Source organism: Zootoca vivipara, chromosome 15 (assembly GCF_963506605.1).
Source record: "Zootoca vivipara chromosome 15, rZooViv1.1, whole genome shotgun sequence".
In the NCBI taxonomy this organism is placed as follows: Eukaryota; Metazoa; Chordata; class Lepidosauria; order Squamata; family Lacertidae; genus Zootoca; species Zootoca vivipara.
Genome location: NC_083290.1, coordinates 3,811,401 through 3,831,310, shown reverse-complemented (window position 1 = coordinate 3,831,310; position 19,910 = coordinate 3,811,401). Strand labels below are relative to the sequence as shown.

The window sequence follows — 19,910 nt, the reverse complement described above, 5'->3', positions numbered from 1 at the left end:
CCACTTTTCAAGATTACGAGCATGCATTTTTTTTATTCCTATTTTGAGCTGCCTTCAATATTTTACAGAAAACCGCAGGAGGTCATAAAGAAACTGTTCAAAGCCAGAACTGGATTGATGAGACGCACATCGAAATCCCGCGCACCCCCTATTTTATTTTATTTTTAAAAAATGAGGTATTCCTGCTTATCGGTCTGGCTTGCGACAGGTGAAGATTTAATCAGAAGGATTTCCAAAAATACTTAATGTTCCACAGAGCACTTATCAATGCAGAGCAGTCCGTAGACGCAATTATATTTCGCGGAGTTAAACAGTCCCCCGGTGTCATAAGCAATTAGACTTCCCACATTTTCAATTTAAAGATGGCCTTCACAAACGCCTCTCTTCTCCTGCCCTTTTTATTTTTTTATTTTAAATTATATTTGATTCCCAGAACGGAGAATGAAAGGGAAAAATAAAGAGGTTGTATATGAAGAAAGATGAAAAGAATTGGCGACCACTTGGGATTTGGGGGGTGTGGAAATGGGAGGGCGTTGGAGAACCAGGGCTGCATAAGAAAACGGATCACTCAAGAAGTAGGAAGGCAAGGAGGATGAGCCAAAGGGAAAGACCCACTTGCAACACAGAGATAAGAAGAGGTTGCTAAATCAGGGCCTTCTCGTCCAGCAGCATCTTATTCTCACAGGGGCCAACCAGGTGCGAGTACGAATCCTGAAGCATTCTCCCCTCCCATGGTTCCCAGCAACTGATATTCAGCTGGATCGCTCCATTGGTTAGAGCAAGGTGCTGTTAACGCCAAGGTTGCAGGTTCGATCCCCATAAGAGACAGCTGCAATTCAGGGGGTTGGACTAGATGATCCCCGGGGGTCCCTTCCAGCTCTATGATTATTTGATTCAGTAAGCATTACTGCTTCTGACTGTGGAGGCAGAGGACAGCCATCGTGGCCAGGAGCCAGCGGCAGCTTTGATCTCAGCCACCATCGCTGTGTTGAGAGCGGGTATCAGGAAGCTCAGGTAGGGGGTGGGGAAGTGTCAGATGTTGCCCTCCAAGGCTCTCTATCTGGCCCTTGGACCTCTCCTTGGCCAGGCCCATGGATTCACACCATCCTTGATTGTTTTCCCTCTACCGGTAGCTGTGCCCCTGACCTCTGACAGTGGATGAGGATAGAGAGAGGCCATGTGTTGAAACTGTGCATATATAAAAAATATTTTAAAACGTTTGTTGCTCCACCCACTTTTGCCCCTGGCTCCACCCACCACTGGCATGCGGCCCTTGGGAAGTTGCTCAGAGGGGAGTGTGGCCCTCAGGACATTCAAGTTTCCTCTACACTGCAGACGCCAAAGAAGCCATCCTGCTTTAAGCCTGGCGGGGACCCTGGGACATTGGCACAATGTGGAAGGAAAGGCTTCACCCTAAACTCTGCCCTTTCTCCTGGGACTTGAGAAGCAGTCTGCGAGGTAGAGAGGACTCCAACTCCCACAATTCCCCTGACCATGGGTCATGCTGGCTGCAGGGGTGAGGAGCTGCTTTTGAACTCCAACTCCCATCAGCACCCACCCCCCTCCGATTTGGCCAGTGAGGAGAGCTGATGGGAGATGGAGTCCTCTAACATCTGGAAGAACCCCAGATGTTCCCCATCCTTAAAATGGGTGCGCCTCGTTTGTGAACAGGCATTATTTTTGTGCCTCTCAGATAGGCCCAAACTGCAGGGATAAACAGGCGCATATAAATATCATTGGGGGCCATCATAGCTGCCAAGTTTTCCCTTTTCTCGCGAGGAAGCCTATTCAGCATGAGGGAAAATCCCTTTAAAAAAGGGATAACTTGGCAGCTATGGGGGCCATTTGCCAATGAAATGCTTCTCACTGAAGTATTGAAATTCTCCTCTAAAAACTTCCTTTCCTTCCTCTATTTCCCCCCTCCCTCCTCTGTCCACAATTCTTTGCTTCCTTCCTTCATTAAATTGTTGGATTAGCAATCTGTAGACTCTGGATCTTTTGAGATCATCAACAGCTGCTAATGAATATTTTTTATATACACACACATTAGGAAGATCTTGGCTGCTTAATTATCAGGAGGGAAGGGGGGGGTTCAGGATTCGTTCCTCCCCAACCTCCAGCCTTTTCCCACTTTTTTGCTGAGTCATCCCAAGAAGATATTGCTCAGATCCTTATCCATCGGAGGTCGCCCTCCAGTCAGCAACATCCCGGCTCAGAGAGAGAAGGCAGATAATGACCTGCCATTTCCCCAAAAATATTTGCCACCAGGCCTCTGTGGACTCCTGCCTAGCTTAATAATAATAATAATAATAATAATAATAATAATAATTTATTTTTATTTATACCCCACCCTCCCCAGTCAGAACCGGGCTCAGGGCGGCTCACACCAATAAAATTACAATAAAACATAAAAAGCAATTAATTAAAATACAGATTAAAATACAATATTAAAATTTAAAATGCAGCCTCATTTTAAGTAGTCCATAAATCCAGCCATGAAGTAGGAAAACACAGGGGTCAGACTAAGTCCAACCCAAAGGCCAGGTGGAACAGCTCTGTCTTGCAGGCCCTGCGGAAAGATGACAAATCCCGCAGGGCCCTGGTCTCCTGTGAAAGAGCGTTCCACCAAGTTGGGGCCAATACTGAAAAGGCCCTGGCCTAGTAGAGGCCAATCTAGCCACCTTATGGGTCGGGATCTCCAGAATATTGTTGTTTGTGGACCTTAAGGTCCTCCGCGGGGCATACCAGGAGAGGCGGTCCCGTAGGTACGGGGTCCCCAAGCCGCATAGGGCTTTAAAGGTCAAAACCAGAGAAGAGGGGGGAGAGAACCATCTTCTCATCAATGTCAGATCTTCACGCCGGTTCTGGTGTGAAGCAGCACCTGTTGAATTCCTGACTACCGCAATCGTCTTAAAAGCACAGGAGCCCTGCTGGCGGAGAGCAAGGTGGCAACCTGGCCGTAATTGATACGTGCCACTCTGAACTGCCAGTGTGCCAGGGGGGGAGGGAGAACCCACAACCAAAGCCATCACAAACAAAGAGCTTCATCTCAGGCCCTTTCTGTACAGCCTGCACAGAATTTTAGAGCTGGAAGGATCCCCCAGAGGACATCAAGTCCAACTCCGCTTCCCAATGCAGGGTCTGCAATGACAGCATCCTTGTCAGGTGACTTCCCAGCCTCTGTGTAAAAAACTCCAGTGGAGGAAGGAGGCCCCCCCTCTCTCTGCCCCACAGTGGACCATATCAGGATGCACCTCTGAACTTTTATCCAAAATCTGCTTCCCTGAAATTCCTGGCCCCTTGTTCTTAGAGGCGCCAGTTCTCTTCGGCTTCTTTGTGAGACCAGGACTGCTCCATTTGCACACGCAACATTTCATTCATTAACAAGAATGGGAAAAGAGGAGGGCGAAGAAAGCAAAAGCAAAGCAAAGCAACCGCCAACATGAGAAAACGGCGTTATTTCTGCAAAATCGCGATCAGTGGGAAACAGGCAATGAAAACAGTGGGATGGCGGACTTTTGCAAATATGGTATAGAAAGGCACATGTGTGTGTGTAAATAGAGAGAGAGATGTGTGCAGAGAGAGAGAGGAGAGATTTGGGTTGTTTTGGAATATGTTTGCAAATAAAGATAAAGGGTGGTGGTGGTGAATTTATATTTATTCCTTATGACTACTTTCTTTAAATTTTTGTAATCATGTAAACCTTTTCCTGTTGCAAGCCACCTTGAGCATGCTTTTAACTACAGAAGGGTGCCATACAAATAAACAGGTGATGATGGCGTACATATAAACACACTCACACACATGTGCGCATAAGATTGTAATGTGTGTATGTACATATAGAAGTGTGTGTGTGTGTGTGTGTGTGTGTGTGTGTGTAGATACGTATGTGCACACAGACATGTTTGTTTCTATTGTGTTAGTTCAGTGTAACATCATACCACTCCTTTTTCTATTTAATCACAGTGGTTTATGATAAAGCAGCAGGAAAACTTATCCTCTGAAAAGCTGTGCAGCTGCATTTAGAAGGTTGTGGGGAGGGGAGAGTCGGGAGGGGTGAAGACCCATTTCCCTCAATTCTCGGGAGCCCCAGATTAGAGCTTCTGTCTCCAAGACATGCCAAACAACAGCTGCCTCCCCAGCATCCATCTGGGACCACTACGTTCCAGGAAGATGAGGGCCGGAAAGTCCATTCTCCTTCAATTCCAGGCAGCGGTTTGTTTTTTTAAAGGCAAATTACTGCTCAGTGCGCCTCTCCTAGCAGAAAAGTCACCCCATCTCAGCAGGCACCACCTGGCATGCTACCAAACATTTAATCCACACCAGGGCTCCTTGCCTGCTCACTCTCTCCTGCTCACAGCCTCCCAGATGCGCACCTTGCCTTTTGATAGGGGGGGTCTCTTCTTTTCCCACACACACGGCAATGAAATTAAGCCACACTGGCCCCCTTCTTCCGGGGGGGGGGGAATGCTTCCTTCCCCCAACATCCAAACCCCCTCTGGATAAAGGTTCAAAGGGGATGCTAAGATGCTAGCATTTTCTGAAATGTGTTGTTACCTTTCATGCCTTAGGCTCTCAGGGCAAAATGGAAAGAGCTAGCACTGTGCTGAAATGACTGGCAATTTGTCACAAACATTTCTGGCACCGCCAAATGCCTTTTTGACATGCCGTGCGCCACCCTCACACTGCCAAGGTCTTCCTTGCAGAAACGCCTGCTTGTTCATTGCCCTCAGCGACATTGCCACGCAGCCAAATCCAGTTGGCAAGGACAGGATCCTGCCCTCCAACTGGCCACAAAACCCGGTGGTGGTTTGTGTCTACTATGGGATCCCTGATGGGCTGAGGAGTTGAGTGATCCCATTCACTGTAGGTTCCCTGATAGGCTAGGATCACTCACACGAAAAATTTCAGGAAGGATGATGAAGCAGCAGCAGCCAGGGAAAACTGGTTCTGAGCAATGCTGGGGAAAGCTAGATATTCCACACTACCTAAGTGTTTTAATAAATGGTGCTGGGAACTCCTTTCTACCTGAAAATTGAAACCCAAGGATTTTCAGAGCAGCTGCAGAAAGCTGTTACCCTGGCAGAATGATCGCAGGCAGCTACCTGAAGCTTTTCTTGTTAGAAGAACCATTTCTGTTTTTCTCCCTTTTATTTAATATAAACCACTTAACTTCTATCGCTGAAGAATTGATGCTTTTTGAATTATGGTGCTGGAGGAGACTCTTGAGAGTCCCATGGACTGCAAGAAGATCAAACCTATCCATTCTTAAGGAAATCAGCCCTGAGTGCTCCCTGGAAGGACAGATCGTGAAGCTGAGGCTCCAATACTTTGGCCACCTCATGAGAAGAGAAGACTCCCTGGAAAAGACCCTGATGTTCGGAAAGATGGGGGGCATAAGGAGAAGGGGACGACAGAGGACGAGATGGTTGGACAGTGTTCTCGAAGTTACCAACATGAGTCTGACCAAACTGCGGGACGCAGTGGAAGACAGGAGTGCCTGGCGTGCTCTGGTCCATGGGGTCACGAAGAGTCGGACATGACTAAACAACTAAACAACAACAACTTCTCTCTACACAAACAAGATCAAATAAGCAACTTACAGTAATGTCTCGACTAGTCAACTCCATATATTTTTCCTTTCTTTTAAGGTCCATAGGAGATCAGTTCTCTCTGATCTCCTAAGAGAGGCAGTGAAATATTTTTAGCTTGGTTAGGTGTTGCTCCTTCTGAGGTGGGTGGAGCCAGAAGCAAAAGTGGGCGGGGCCACTCATGTAAATTTTGCAGCATAGGCTACTTTCTGTACACTTGTACACACCCTTCTCTCTATCCTGCATCCAGGGAAGCAAGAGCCATTATTCGAGTCCCAGGACATGCTTCCAGCCAGGCAAACACATTCAAGGAGGGTGTGGCCTCTGGGAGGGGGCGTGGCCTGGAAAGAAGCTCAAGGGCCAGAGAGAGAGAGGAGTGAAGGGCCACAACTGGACCTCAGGCCATAGATTCCACATGCCCTAAGAAGCGGTTCTCATTCTTGTCCTCAGTAGTAAAAATAATGTGCATCCCAAAGTGAGTCAAAACTGGAAGGGGAGGGAGAGCCAATTCTCAATTCCTTAAGCCCACCCCAGTTGTATTAGGAAATCACTGTCTCAGAGAGATTCTCATCCAGCTCTAGCAAATTACTTCTGCAAAGTGGGGCTGCCCCCCTCAGGTGGACCCATTTATCCTCTGGCACATGATTCCTGTCAGTGCGGACTGTCACCCAAGAGTAGAAACTTGCCTAATTCTGGATCAAGTACTTCCACTCTCTGGTGAAGTCGGATCCTCACTGCTTCTCAGAGGCCAGAAGCAAGTCCTTTTTTAAAAAATGGATAATGCAAGATCAGTTCTCATATGTCTCTACGCAGCCGAAAGTGTTGGCGCCGAGAAGCATCGTGGGTTGAAGCAATTCAGAAGTCCCAACAGTGGGGTTGGGATGCACTGTGGCCCATTCCACAGAAAAATGGTCACCAGATATTTTCACTGTCTGGCTTCCTACGTATTTGGAAGGTGTGTGGAGCTGCGCCAGTGCAGGAGCTCCACCTGACTGTTGGGGGGGGGAAGCATGGAGCTCTGGATTGAGGGGCACAGGGCTGCAGAGAGCTGCTCGCACCCCCTTGTTAAAAAGTAAATATCCTGCCCCCTTGTTATAATGCAACTATAGTGTTTGGAGCGCTTGTGGAGCACCAGCTATAGCATCTTACATGGTTTGGAAAGCTCATGGAGGTGCAGGAGGTCCACGTGCCTGGAAAAATGCATGGCACTCCAGATTGAGGAGTACAGGCTGCAGAGAGATCCTTTTTCCTTCCCTCCAAACCATGGGTAGGCAAACTATGGCCCAGGGGCCTGATCCGGCCCAATCGCCTTCTAAATCTGGCCTGCGGATGGTCCAGGGATCAGCGTGTTTTTACATGAGTAGAATGTGTCGTTTTATTTAAAATGCATCTCTGGGTTATTTGTGGGGCATAGGAATTTGTTTGTTTGTTTGTTTTCAAAATATAGTCTGGCCCCCCACAAGGTCTGAGAGACAGTGCCCTGCTGAAAAAGTTTGCTGACCCCTGCTTCAAACGCTTTCAGAATATTACCAAGTCATGGAAAATGCTGGAGAACCTTCCCTTTTAGCCGCCCTTCTCTTCCAGCGCTTCCAAGTATCCCAGAAAAAAAAAAACTTGATTGGGACAAACCAACTTCCTGCTTCTGACAGCAAGTGCCATGTGCGGATCATGTGTAGGACTCCAAATGTGTGAAACTGCACCTCGCCTCTCTAGCAGGATAAGAGCAGGTCTGATTATCTTGGTGGACCTGAAGTGGGAGAAGACAGCTTGCTGTATCTTCCTCCTAAGCTCTCTCCACCCTTCCATCAAGAAGGCTGATCGCCAAAAAATTGATGCTTTTAATTATGGTGCTGGAGGAGACTCTTGAGAGTCCCATGGACTGCAAGAAGATCAAACCTGTCCATTCTGAAGGAAATCAGCCCTGAGTGCTCACTGGAAGGACAGATCCTGAAGCTGAGGCTCCAATACTTTGGCCACCTCATGAGAAGAGAAGAATCCTTGGAAAAGACCCTGATGTTGGGAAAGATGGAGGGCACAAGGAGAAGGGGACGGCAGAGGACGAGATGGTTGGACAGTGTTCTCGAAGCTACGAACATGAGTTTGACCAAACTGCGGGAGGCAGTGCAAGACAGGAGTGCCTGGCGTGCTATGGTCCATGGAGTCACAAAGAGTCGGACACGACTGAACGGCTGAACAACAACATACAGGGGCAGGAATCTCCCCATAGCAGCTGCTACCACGAAATCTTCCCTTTGGAGGTGCAGTTCGAAAACATGTTCTCTGCTGCAGAGCTACAGCTGAAGCAGTTACAGTGCCTAACCCATTTCCTCCCCACCCCAGACCAGCCCTGCAAGGTAGGCTACCAAGATGGGGGAAAACAAGGCTGAGCAACGTACTCAAGTGACTGCGGATGAGCAAAAATCTGACTCCAAGAATTCTCAGCTCTCCCATCCACTGACCCCACACTGTCTGCTTCTCCCTAGGTGGGAAGGGTGGGCAGGGGATAGGAGAATTTATATAGGGCAACCTATCAGCAATGCGCCAACCTATTAGCACACCTACCTGCCCTCGCCGAGCTCCTTTCAGGACGGGTGGGGAACCTGTGGAGCTTGCGATGCTGTCGGCGTCCATCTCCCATCAGCTCCCAATAGCCCAGGATGATGGGAGCCGGAGTCCAGAAACATCTGGAGGGCCATTGGTTGCCCACCCCTCCTTCAACAAGCGCACATGGGACAAACATTCAACAAGTGGCGCTTTCCTCCATCATGGGCTCGCTCTGAGCATCGCAGTTTGAATTTCTGCTTGTCAAGGCAGAGAAGCAGGGCTAGCTTTAAAAATAAAAAATAGGTTGGATGGGGAGGGGAACCTTAACACAGAGGGAGTATTTTAAATCCCCTTGTGATGACCACAAGAGCAGAGGTTATGTTTGCCTCTTCCACACCCCTCCAAAAGGTCCCGAACCCTGACAACTCCCCCAACCCTTTTAAAAACTTGGTTTCCAAGTTCGGATGCTACACTGCGGCTCTCCCTCTTTTCCCAGGCTCTTTCCTCCAATCAAGAGTAGCTGAAAAATAACACCACCACCCCACACACACAAAATATTGCTTTAATTCCTGCATCACAGGGGGTTGGACTAGGCGACCCTTTGATCCCCTTCCAAATCTCCTGTTCTGTGATTGCCTGCCTAGCCAATGCCGTGCCTGCCAATGAACAAGAAGGCTTCTTTATTGAAACAGGTGGCAAGGGGGAGCAGGGTTAATATGCAGCTGTACCCAGTCAGCTTGGGATGAAATGGGGGGGAGGGAATGTTGTTTTCCTTTTTTTAAAAAAACCAACACAACGCTCTGGTTATGCAAAAGATTTCCTGCACCATTTGTACGATACCAGAGAGCTCTCTCTTTCTCCCCATCTCACTGCTGGGAAGATGACAGCTAGGGAGTTTTATCCAGGCGGGAGAGAGGCGGCGGCGAAAGACACCAAGATTCTTCCCCGGCTCAGATTTCCCCATCAGTGGACTAGCTGGTCTAGCTGGACCCCACTCTGCGCACCTTTACCCTAATACCCTTGCTCTCAAACCAGCTCAAACCTGCCGAGGACCCGAGCCGCCCCCCTCCCTTCCCTGCATGGCCACACCAGAGAAGGCGATGCAACTGGTGTCTTTGAAATATCCTAGTTCTCAAATAAGAGGGGGGGGGAGGCGCGCAAGGGAGAGGAGGGGGCTCCCCTTGCTTGTTTATATTGTGTCGAGCAAGGAGGAGCGAGCCGGACAAGCTCTTTGGCAGCTGCATGGCGGAGGATTGCGGCTGTAGCAACGCTGCTTCGACCCCCACCGAGGGTGGGCTGTCGGGGTGACATTGACGAGGTGGGGGGTGTCGGGAGGGGACTAAAGTCGGCAGCTTGAGGACGGGGGGGGGGGGGAGGAAGAGGGATTGATGGAATTTCGGCACTGGAAAGAGGGAGATTAAGAAACCAGAGAAGGCAGAATTTAGGGGGGTGGCGGCTGCAGGAATGTGGGGGGGGGGGCGAGAGAGAGAGAGAGGGAGGTTTGGGTTGCAGAGGAGAAAGAGACCTCCCCCCCCAAGTAAGGGAATTGTGCGTGCCTTGTTATGAGAGAGAGAAAGCGCCAAAGGGAGTGGGTGAAAGGAGGCATGGTGTTGTTTTAAAACGGAAGGAGGGAAGATAGATCTGGGAAATGTGTAAAAGGGAAAACGGATGGCATTGCCGGTGTGCCAGGCTCCGCAGGGCTCGGGGACAGGGTGTCTCCCTGCGTAGTGCAATGTTTGTTCTGCCAAGCTGGAAGAGTTTGACAAAAGCTCACGCGCCCTTCCAACAAGGGGTTTGTTTTCTCTCTCCTGGATTCGGTGGGTGGCGGGAGAGGGGGGGGGGACGAGGACAAAGCGATCCATGCGATTGCCATCTCCACCGCCGTCCGTGCCAAACAGCAACTGGTGGGTGCAAGCCAACCGGGGGGGGGGTCTGTTTCACAGCTCCCCCTCTGGTTTCTTCCGTGGGGCTGACATAGGTGCGCAAGTGTGCGGTGGATGTGATGCTCCTCTGCGCCACCGGCATTTGTTTCAAACAGGCTGGCGCAAGGGGGGGCACCCAACGGATTGTCCCTGTCACAGGTGACAGGCCGGCTGAGCTCTCAAGGTTTCCTCTGACCTCCAAAGGCCAGCGTGCTAGAAACTCGGTCAAATCTAGATTTAGAACTGGGGGGGGGCTTATTAGAAGGAAAACTCACAGTCAGGGATGGGGCAGAAATTTGACCCGGTGTGCATGTCAAAGTTGAACCTTTCCAATTCGCGCTTTCTGAAATTTGCACTGATCTGAAATTTGCAATGCAGTTCTCCAGCCATACAATGTTTACCAAAAAATAAATAAGATAAAAACGCCTTCTTTTAACAAAAAGCAAGTATAAAAAGGAAGATCTCAGTAGGAGGAACAAGCAATTTTTATATCTGGCGGGTGCGGGTGCGGGGGGGGAGAGAGATCGCTTGCAAAAATGAGTTCATTTGCACCAAACGCTGGTGAATTTTCGTGAGGATTTAAAAAACAACACGCAGAACTCTGTGGACATTTGGGGGGGGGGGTTAGAAAAACCGAAAGTGACTGAGAGCCTGGGCTCACGAGGCAACACACACACACACACACACACACACACCAAACCACAGAACGAGGCTCTTGCGCAACCCCCAGCCCGACTCAAGGAAGAGACCTGCGGAACTCACTGCAGTCATCCGACTCGTAGCCCTCGGGGTCCACCGCCTCCGCCGCCTCCTCCTCCGGCTCAGCTCGCCGCTTGGCCGGCTGCTCGGCCGGCGCCTCGGTCCCGTAGGCGCCGAAGAGCTGGTCCACATCTTCGTCGTCCTCCCGGGGCGCCGTCGTCTCCGAAGGGCTGACCGCCAGCTGCCCGGCAGCGGAGGACGACGGCGAGGAGCGCAGGCTGTTGCTGCGGCTGACGGTGGCCGGGAGCCCTCGGGGGAAGCGGGGGAAGTAATCCGAGATCTGCTTGATGGGTCGGATAGGTCCGGGGCAGACGTCAATGGCCATGTGCTCCTGGATGCTGATGGTGGTCCGCTCGCCTTTCCGGAGTGTCATGCATACGGCTCTGGGAGAATCGCCGGGAGTACGTCGGGGGGGATCCGAGGAGAAGCGGAGCAAGGGGGGCTCGGGGGTGGAGGAGCGCTTTCCCCGCCGCCGGAGCCTTACGGGGTCCGCTGTGCCCTCGGGATCCCCGGGGATCTGCTCATGCTGCTGCCGGTTCCCTTTCTCTCTGTCTCTCTCTCTCTCTCTCCCCGTCTAGATTCACAGACACCGTCAGCCGGAGGAGAGAAGGGGCGGTGGGTGGGAAACCTGAGACGGATCAGAGAGAGGCAAGGAGGGGCAGACGGGGTGATGTCACCAGCTCGCAGCAGCAACAAAAGGCGAGCCGGGAGGAATTCAGAGGCTGGGGCAGGTGGCCGGGCGAGGGGCAATGCTGCTCCCCTCTGGCCGCCCGCAGCAGAGCCCTCTGGCTGCTGGAAGGGGTCTCGGAGGGAGTCCTCGGCCTCGCCCGCTCCGCTCTCGCCTACCGCTCCTTTCCAATCGCTAACAGGAGGAGGAGGAGCACAGGCAGGGAAAGGTTCTTGGGTTTTTGCTTTATTATTATTATTAAAAGAAACCCAACAAATTTGCCACTTGCCTGGTTTTTCAAAAAACACGCGCAAAGCACCAGCGCCCAGGCTGACTTCCAGCCGCTTGCACCTCTGGCTCTCGGTCTGCAGGGTTACATCTTGAGGAGCCGCAAAGAGGACGGCGGGAAAACTCGGGTGGGTTTGGTTGTCTGGACTCAGCCGCGTGCCTCTAAGGAAGGGGTGAGCAGGGCAAGAGGTCTGTCCACACACACACACACACAACAGCATCTGGGGCTCCAAAGAAGTGGGCTGCCCTGAGACTGGAGGCTCTGCTTTCACTGTGGCAGCTAAACGCAGCTGCGCTTTGGGAATGCGCTCACCATCCAGCGTTTATTCATTGAAAGCAATTTTGAAAAGCTGCTGTGCTTCAGCCGAGAGATGGGCGGGGTGGGGTGTTGGGGGGGCGAAGGTTCGCAGAGCAGCTTGCGGGTCGAAGAGAAACCTCAAGATAATCTCTGCCCTCAGGTTTGTTTGTAATCTAAAGGACACAGCACAGCAGAAAAGGAAAAGCGAGTGGAAAGGGAGGAGGAGAAAGATAATCTGAGGCACCTGTTTCCTGGGCCAACTGGGGCAGAAAGGCTTTAGGGAGCGGGGGACAAAAAACGGAATCTCAGGAGAGCCCTGCTTCCCTTTAGCCCTCTCCAGGCTGCAGCTGCATATAGGCAATCCTTCTCAGAGCTTGTGTCAGTGAGTTCCACAGAATCATCACACATTGCGCAGGAGGCGAGCATTTCCATGTGTTCACCCTGAACTTACTTCCAATCATCTTTGTTTTTCTATAGTCTACATTAACGCGACAGGAGGGAGGCGGCAACAACAAAAATCCTCTTCCCTCTCCTAGTCTTCTCCCGCTCCATTACAAACCCCTCTCATATACACCCCCTCCCCTCTTAAAAAAAACTGCTTTCATTTTTCTTCTTAGGAAAGATTCTCAAATCCCTCAACAGTTTTCCTTCCCAGGTAGATGATTTCACCACCTAGATCATCTTCCACATCCTCTCTTTTACTTAAACAGGGCAACCGGAATATAGATGTGACTCAGAACCATGACTTTCTGACACAGGGCTGAGTCAATGGGCCATTTAAAAAGTATTCGAGCCTGATTAAAATGAGTGTACTTTTGAGTGGCAAAATCTGCCCTCCCCGGGGGGCTCCAATTAACCACGTTGTGTTTTACCTCTGGCCCGGCCGCTCAGAACACAGTCCTTTTGCAGAGTGACAGCTGCACTCTGCACATGGTCAAGAATCAGGTTGACACAAGGTTTCCCTGGACCTCATCGCTCTTTTGTCGTGAGAATAAACCCTTTCACCTGTGTCATGCTTAAGCCCTAGGGAGGTTGCTAAGAGCTGGACAGAATGCTCAGAGAGCTCACAGAGGATTCCCAGTTTATACTGGATGATAAAAGATAATCTCACCCTATATATGCCCAACCCATAGGGACAGCTGCACCTGCCTATTTAGGTTTCTCTGTATTTCTCATTGTTATGTTTACATCTCCACATTTCCACAGCACTTTGTGATCTATTTACTTTAAAGTTCTTACGAGAAGCCATCATCCTTTCAGTGCAAATTTCTCCCAAAATGCACAAGTTTGTAGACAACACTACCTAACACACACGCAACTTTGCAGAGCAGCTTTCCCCTAACGTAACTAATTTGGGTGTGCTAGTTTGGCTAATATGCACATGCTTCACCGCGTTCCTTTTTCTGCATACGTTACTTGGCTGCAGAACCAACTGGCAAAATTCAGAGAAGGGCCAAATTTCAAAGGATGGTTGCATTCCAGTTTGTGCATCATTTAGGAAAGTGCGGATCAGGTAGGCTGTACTTTAAATGCAAGTTGGGTTGATCTTCTTTAGCTGTGATTCCTCTCATTACAGGGGTTTGACTAGATGACCCTTGGTGTCCCTTCCAACTCTACAATTCTCCCCCAGCCCAACCAAATAACCACTGGCACTTTTTTCCCGGAGGTCTGCTCCATACAATCTAGGGAAAGGGCCTTTCATACTCCCTCCTGTTTCATCTCAAAGCAGGCCCCACCTCTATTGTCTCTTTGATGCCTATTGAAGAAGACCTTTTTCAGCAAACCTGTTAAATGGAGAATTTTCTTATTCCAGCCTGCATCCCCCTTGAATTGTTTCATACACAAAATTCTAAAACTGTTTTTGTAGACGCGATGGTTTTATACACTTTGCTGATGTCACTCTTACCTTAATCTTTTTGAGATGTTTCACAGAAACCAATTCGTAAACAGAATCAAACACCTTTAGTGTTTTTTTCCCCTGGTTAGAACTGTGTCCTTGAACTCTGACAACGCTTCTCGCTTCCCTGGATGCAGGACAGGAAGAAAGGCATGTAAGTTGGCGAGTAGAAGCTAGCCTAGTGAATAAAGTCCTATTGGGTCAGACCAGTGACCCACCCAGTTCAGCCTCCTGCTCTCACAGTGGCCAAACAGTGCAAAATCCTCAAAGCAGGATCCAAGCACAAGAACAACTCTGCCCTCCTGCGGTGTCCAGCAACTGGTATTCAGAAGCAAGAAGGAAGCTAGAGGAAGAATTGTGAGGGGAGAGACTCCATCAGGCAAGGCCTCTTTCCACCTGCCTTGCCCCACCTTCCAGTCTCTGCTTCTCATTTTGTATTGTATTATGTTGTGCACTGTGGCTTGCTGCTGTTTTATTGATTGGAGTTCAGAAATTACTTATTGTAACTGTTAAGAGTGGATTTCTGTTTAACGTTGAAATGCTGATATTTAATATTATTCTGTATTATTTTAATGAATGTTGAATGTTAATTTATTTGCATATTGTATATTGTATTATGCATATTGTCTTATTTATATAATGTTAGCCACTCTGATCCTGACTTTGGCTGGGGAGGGTGGGATACAAATAAAATATTATTATTGCTGTTGTTGTTGTTTAGTCGTGTCCGACTCTTCGTGACCCCATGGGCCATAGCACACCAGGCACTCCTGTCTTGCACTGCCTCCCGCAGTTTGGTCAAACTCATGTTCGTAGCTTCGAGAACACTGTCCAACCATCTCGTCCTCTGTTGTCCCCTTCTCCTAGTGCCCTCAATCTTTCCCAACATCAGGGTCTTTTCCAAGGATTCTTCTCTTCTCATGAGGTGACCCAAGTATTGGAGCCTCAGCTTCACAATCGGTCCATTATTATTATTATTATTATTATTATTATTATTATTATTATTATTATTACCTCCGACTGTGGAAGCAGAATACAGCCATCCTGTGGCAGTGAGTTCCATAGTTTAGCTCCACCCGCTTTGGAATGTTGCCCTGCCCACCAGTAGCATGTGGCCCTCAGAAGGTGCCCTAGGATGGAATGTGGCCCTCAGCCCCACCCCTGAAGGAGCCAGAGCTACCAGGGACAAGTCAAGTTCTGGGTCGAGGTGAGAGGACCAAATCTGAGGCCTGCTGAGGCTGGGAGGGAGGAGATGGCTTTATCTCCCTGTCTCTAGCCTTGTCTAACAAAGAATGGTCTTGAAGCAGGAGTGAGTGGTAGAGAAAGATGAGGGCGAGCTGGCAAGCGGCCTCCTGGGTCCTGCTATCGCCTCTAAATGCACCTGAACAGCAGAGTCTCCCGATAAGGAGGCGATGAACAGAGGAGGCGGCTGATCCTGGTGAACAGGGAAGGAGTCTCAGTTAAGTCCGCCGAGGAGTCGGAAGGAAGTCATTAGTGGGGACTGGCGTGGGCCTAATTAAGACGACGTCACAGGCTTCTTGTAGCCTAGGAGGAGGCATGTGCAATCTTCATCTTTGCTGTTTGACTTTTAACACGGATGGGCTTGTTCTGGAAAAGGCAGGCAAGGCGGAGCAGCACCAGTAGCCACATCTTCTGGAGAGCACAGGGGCTTCTGGAGGGACTCGTGTGCCCGTTTAGCCAGAATTTAATTTGAAGAAACCATCCCTCCTTCCACGCCTAGATTGGCTTCCTCTTCCCTTTGCGTAGCTGGCGAAATCGTGCCGTCCTTGCTGCTAACTTCACCTCTGCCACCCGCCTACACTTCTGCTGCCGAAATCCGGAGGGTAAGTTCTGTGGGGGCAGAGACCTTTAAGGGCGTCAGAAGAGATCTGCTGAATCAGGCCAGTGGCCCATCTAGTCCAGCATCCTGCTCTCACAGTGGCCAACCAGGTGCCTCTATGGGAAACCCACACAAAGGATCAGAGCAGAAGAGCAATTCTCCCTTCCTGCATTTTTCCAGCAACTGATACTGTATTCTCTTTAGCCCCCTTACCAAAATATTTCTACTCAGAGTTTGTAAGCCCAGCCCACAACTGCAAGATTCAATGTCCAGCGTGGTTTGTCCATGTCATTGTGACCCAAGGCCTTTCTTATGAGAAGCAATGAGATTTCTCCCTCCTTCCAGGGCTGCATGGAACCGGGTAACATGCAGGAGAAAATGAATACTCATTTGTGGGAATTTTGCTACATGGGAGGGGGAGGGGTTTGCCTAGTTGTGGGTCATGCTCACCTGTTATTTCAGAGCATCTCTTTAGCTGGGCTTTGAAACAGAGGCTCGGAACCCCAGACTTAGCGAAGGGAGCGACAACTGCAGAAGGGATTCAAAGTTTGATTTTATAGCTTTCCGTGATATTTGTTTATGTTGCCTCATTGTGAACCACTTAGAGATTGCAGTTATGTAGAATGTAAATTGTTTAGACAGACAGACAGACAGATTTTTTAAAAAATGACCAGTTGACCAGCAGAACCTGAATTTTTAAGTCCTAGTGAGGGAGCTCTTGCACCAGGAACTGAAAGCCAGGAGATGGAGGACATTATATAATAGTGGGCTGAGCCCTGATTCCTCTTCTTCTTGGACGTGGGTTGCCCATGCCCAATTACGATCTGGCGCTCACCCCCCCCCCTTTCCAAGGAAAATTGAAGGCTGATGGTTGAATCTCCACTGCTGGGCTTTGCTGTGTATCTGAAGAAGTGTGCATGCACACGAAAGCTCATACCAAAATATAAACTTAGTTGGTCTTTAAGGTGCTACTGAAGGAATTTTTTTATTGGGCTTTAGAGACTTAGCATTGACGAGTCAAATCTCCTCTGCACATGTTTCGAATTGCTGTTACTTATTTCTTCGTTCCCGGTTCCCCCAACTCAAGATTAATCCCCGCAAGCAACTGGCAAGGCCTGTTCTCAAATCCCTGAAATAGGAAGGTTCCCCTCTCCAAAAAAAAGCAAGAGTATGATCCTCCGATTCCTTTTGCAAAGCCAGGCCAATTGTAATGCATCACTCAGTGGCAAAGCTGCCAGTCGGGGAGATTACCCAGCAGACAGCCTCACGGCAAAACTTAATGCCTCCTTCCCTTTCCGTACGCAGAAAACAAGCTTCGTTTGCTTAAAAAATATATTTCGAGCCCGATGCTTGGGGGCGGCTTCGGGAAATTAAAAATCAACCGCAAAAGAGCGTCGTTTGAAATGGAAATTTGCTACTACAAGCCCTGCGCTGCTCCAGGGTAAGGGGCATAAATTTGGTTAGCAATTATCAATCTATAATTAATATATAATTAATGTTTCCCCAAAGCAGTAGGCAAACCGAAACTCAGCTGTCCTCCGCAGACTGCCATGCTCTGGATTTTTGACCACCGGCTTTTCCAGTCAAAATAGAGGTGCGCGAAAATGTGCCTGTTAAAAGAAAAGTGTGCCTTGAAAAGTGTGAGAGAGTTGTTATCTAAGGAAGGGCGTTTGGAAGGAACGCAGCCGGCTCAATCCTTGATTCAGAGGCTGGAGACTAGATGGGAGTTCCAGTAGATGCTGGGTGCGGTGCGTTGCTGCCCCGTGTGGCGAACAGATGAATTGCAGGAAGTAGCTTCTTCGGGAAGAAATTTCAGCACCTGGACAGTTCCCGACCTACCCAGGTTGGGCATTAGAGTCTAATGGTTAGGAGTGTCTATGGGACTTCTGGGTACCCATTGGGCTCATATGCAGAGCACTTGAGTAGTATTTGAATGGACTACTGCAATGCGCTCTACGTGGGGCTACTTTTGAAGGTGACCCGGAAGTAAGCCAGAATGCGGCAGCTGGACTGGTGATTGGGAGCGGCCGCCAGGACCATATAACACCGGTCCTGAAAGATCTGCAGTGGCTCCCAGTACGTTTCCAAGCACAATTCAAAGTGCTGGTGCTGACCTTTAAAGCCCTAAACAGCCTCAGCCCTGTCTACCTGAAGGAGCATCTCCACCCCCATTGTCCAGCTCAGACACTGAGGTCCACGTCCAAGGGCCTTCTGGTGGTTCCTTCACTGGAAGATGTTGTTGTTGTTGTTGTTGTTGGCATCTGTCTTGGGAGACAATGGGACCGTGCACCTTTGGGGGTGAAGTCAAGCTGTTGGAAGGTTGCAGCGCCCCCTGTGGTTGTAGTGACTGATAGGGGAGAGACATGTTTTGTTGCAGCTGGGGCAGAGGAAGGCGTCCAGTTGTGCTGCTGCAGATGCACCACGGCGTTTCTTCTCTCTGCGCTCCTCCCAGAGGTCATTCCTGGGACCCAGGTGGCGCTGTGGTTAAACCACTGAGCCTAGGGCTTGCTGATCAGAAGGTCGGCGGTTCGAATCCCTGTGACAGGGTGAGCTCCCGTTGCTTGGTCCCAGCTCCTGCCAACCTAGCAGTTCGAAAGCACGTCAAAATGCAAGTAGATAAATAGGAACCACTACAGCGGGAAGGTAAACGGCGTTTCCATGTGCTGCTCTGGTTTGCCAGAAGTGGCTTTGTCATGCTGGCTACATGACCTGGAAGCTATACGCCGGCTCCCTCGGCCAATAATGCGAGATGAGCGCGCAACCCCAGAGTCGGTCACGACTGGACCTAATGGTCAGGGGTCCCTTTACCTTTACCTTTACAGAGGTCATTCCTCCTCTGGTCACTGCTACAGATACACGACCTGACTGCCAGGCACTGTGGTCGTCTGCAAGGGAATCCCACAGGGCAGGGTTGATGTTGCCAATCTTCGTGCCACGTTTACAGACATTTCTGTAGCGCAGAGTTGGTCTGCCAACAGGCCTCGTGCCTGAAGCATGTCCTTGGGGACCCTGCCATCTTCCATTCTGTGAACATGACCAAGCCAGCGTAGACGTCGCTGAGACAGGATTGCAAACATGCTGGGAATGTGGGCTTGGGAAAGCACATCTTTGTCTGAGACTCTGCCCTGCCCTGTGATGCTCAAAATCTTCCTGATGTGAAAGGACTTGAGGCATCGCTCCTGGTGGGTGTAAGTTGCCCACAACTCATCTCCATAAAGCAGCATGCTCAAAACGCAAGCCTAGTACAGCTTCATCTTGGTAGTAGCATCACCTTTTTGGTTGGAAGAAAGCTGCCTTATGCAGAATCACATCACCGGTACGTGTAGCTCAGTATGGTCTACACTGACAGGCAGCAGCTCTCCAAGGTTTCAGACTGGGGGAATTCCTAACCCGACCTGGGGATGCTAAGGATTGAACCTAGAACCTTCTGCATGCAAGGCAGATCCTCTACCAACTGAGTTATAGTCCTTCCCATAATTTGGAGCAGAGATTCTAACGGCTGCCTGACCCAAATGCCATTTGGGGCAGCAAAGGTGAAGGCTCAGCTCCTCAAATCCCAACAGAAAACACACACACACCCCACAAGCACACCGCTCCTGCCATTTGCACTTGGCTCATGTGCTGGAACCCCTCCGGCCTTTTTCACAGGCACTTGCGAATAACAAGTTGGTCGCTGATTTCGGCGCCTTGTTTTACATATACGAACAAGGGTAATTAAAAGTGTCAGCGGCTGCCTGCCTGCGAGGCTGAGAACCAAGACGTGGCACCACCCGCCAGATTTGACAAGGCTCCTTGACAAAGCAATTAACCTTGTGCCCAATTCCACCCAGCCGGTTCCCTCGTCCCACCCGCCAAAGCAGCACGCTGGCAACTGCAGCAAGCGGTGACTCTGAAAGCGAAGCAGCACCCTTGAACGGAACATTATTCCTCCATGAGGAAATTCTTTGGCTCAACCAGTTAGAGTCAGGGTGGAGAGAGCACAGTACCCGGCCTCTGGTTCCTGAGTCCTGATGTACAGTTGGCAAGACTGGCACCAGAAGTTAGCATCACTGGGCATGCACCCAAGGGCCAAGCACAAGCAGGGTGCTTGCTGCCAGTCCCAGA

The 19,910-nt window shown here is 49.9% G+C and overlaps 1 protein-coding gene across 1 annotated transcript in view; it reads right to left on the bottom strand.

The window, feature by feature from the left end:
• DOC2B (double C2 domain beta) overlaps positions 1–11,189 on the bottom strand; it is a 125,555-nt gene extending 114,366 nt beyond the window's left edge. The window contains exon 1 of the mRNA XM_035139755.2: positions 10,820–11,189. Within this exon, the coding sequence (XP_034995646.1) occupies positions 10,820–11,189 (370 nt within the window). The remainder of the gene's footprint in view (positions 1–10,819) is intronic.
• Between the last annotated feature and the right edge of the window lie 8,721 nt (positions 11,190–19,910).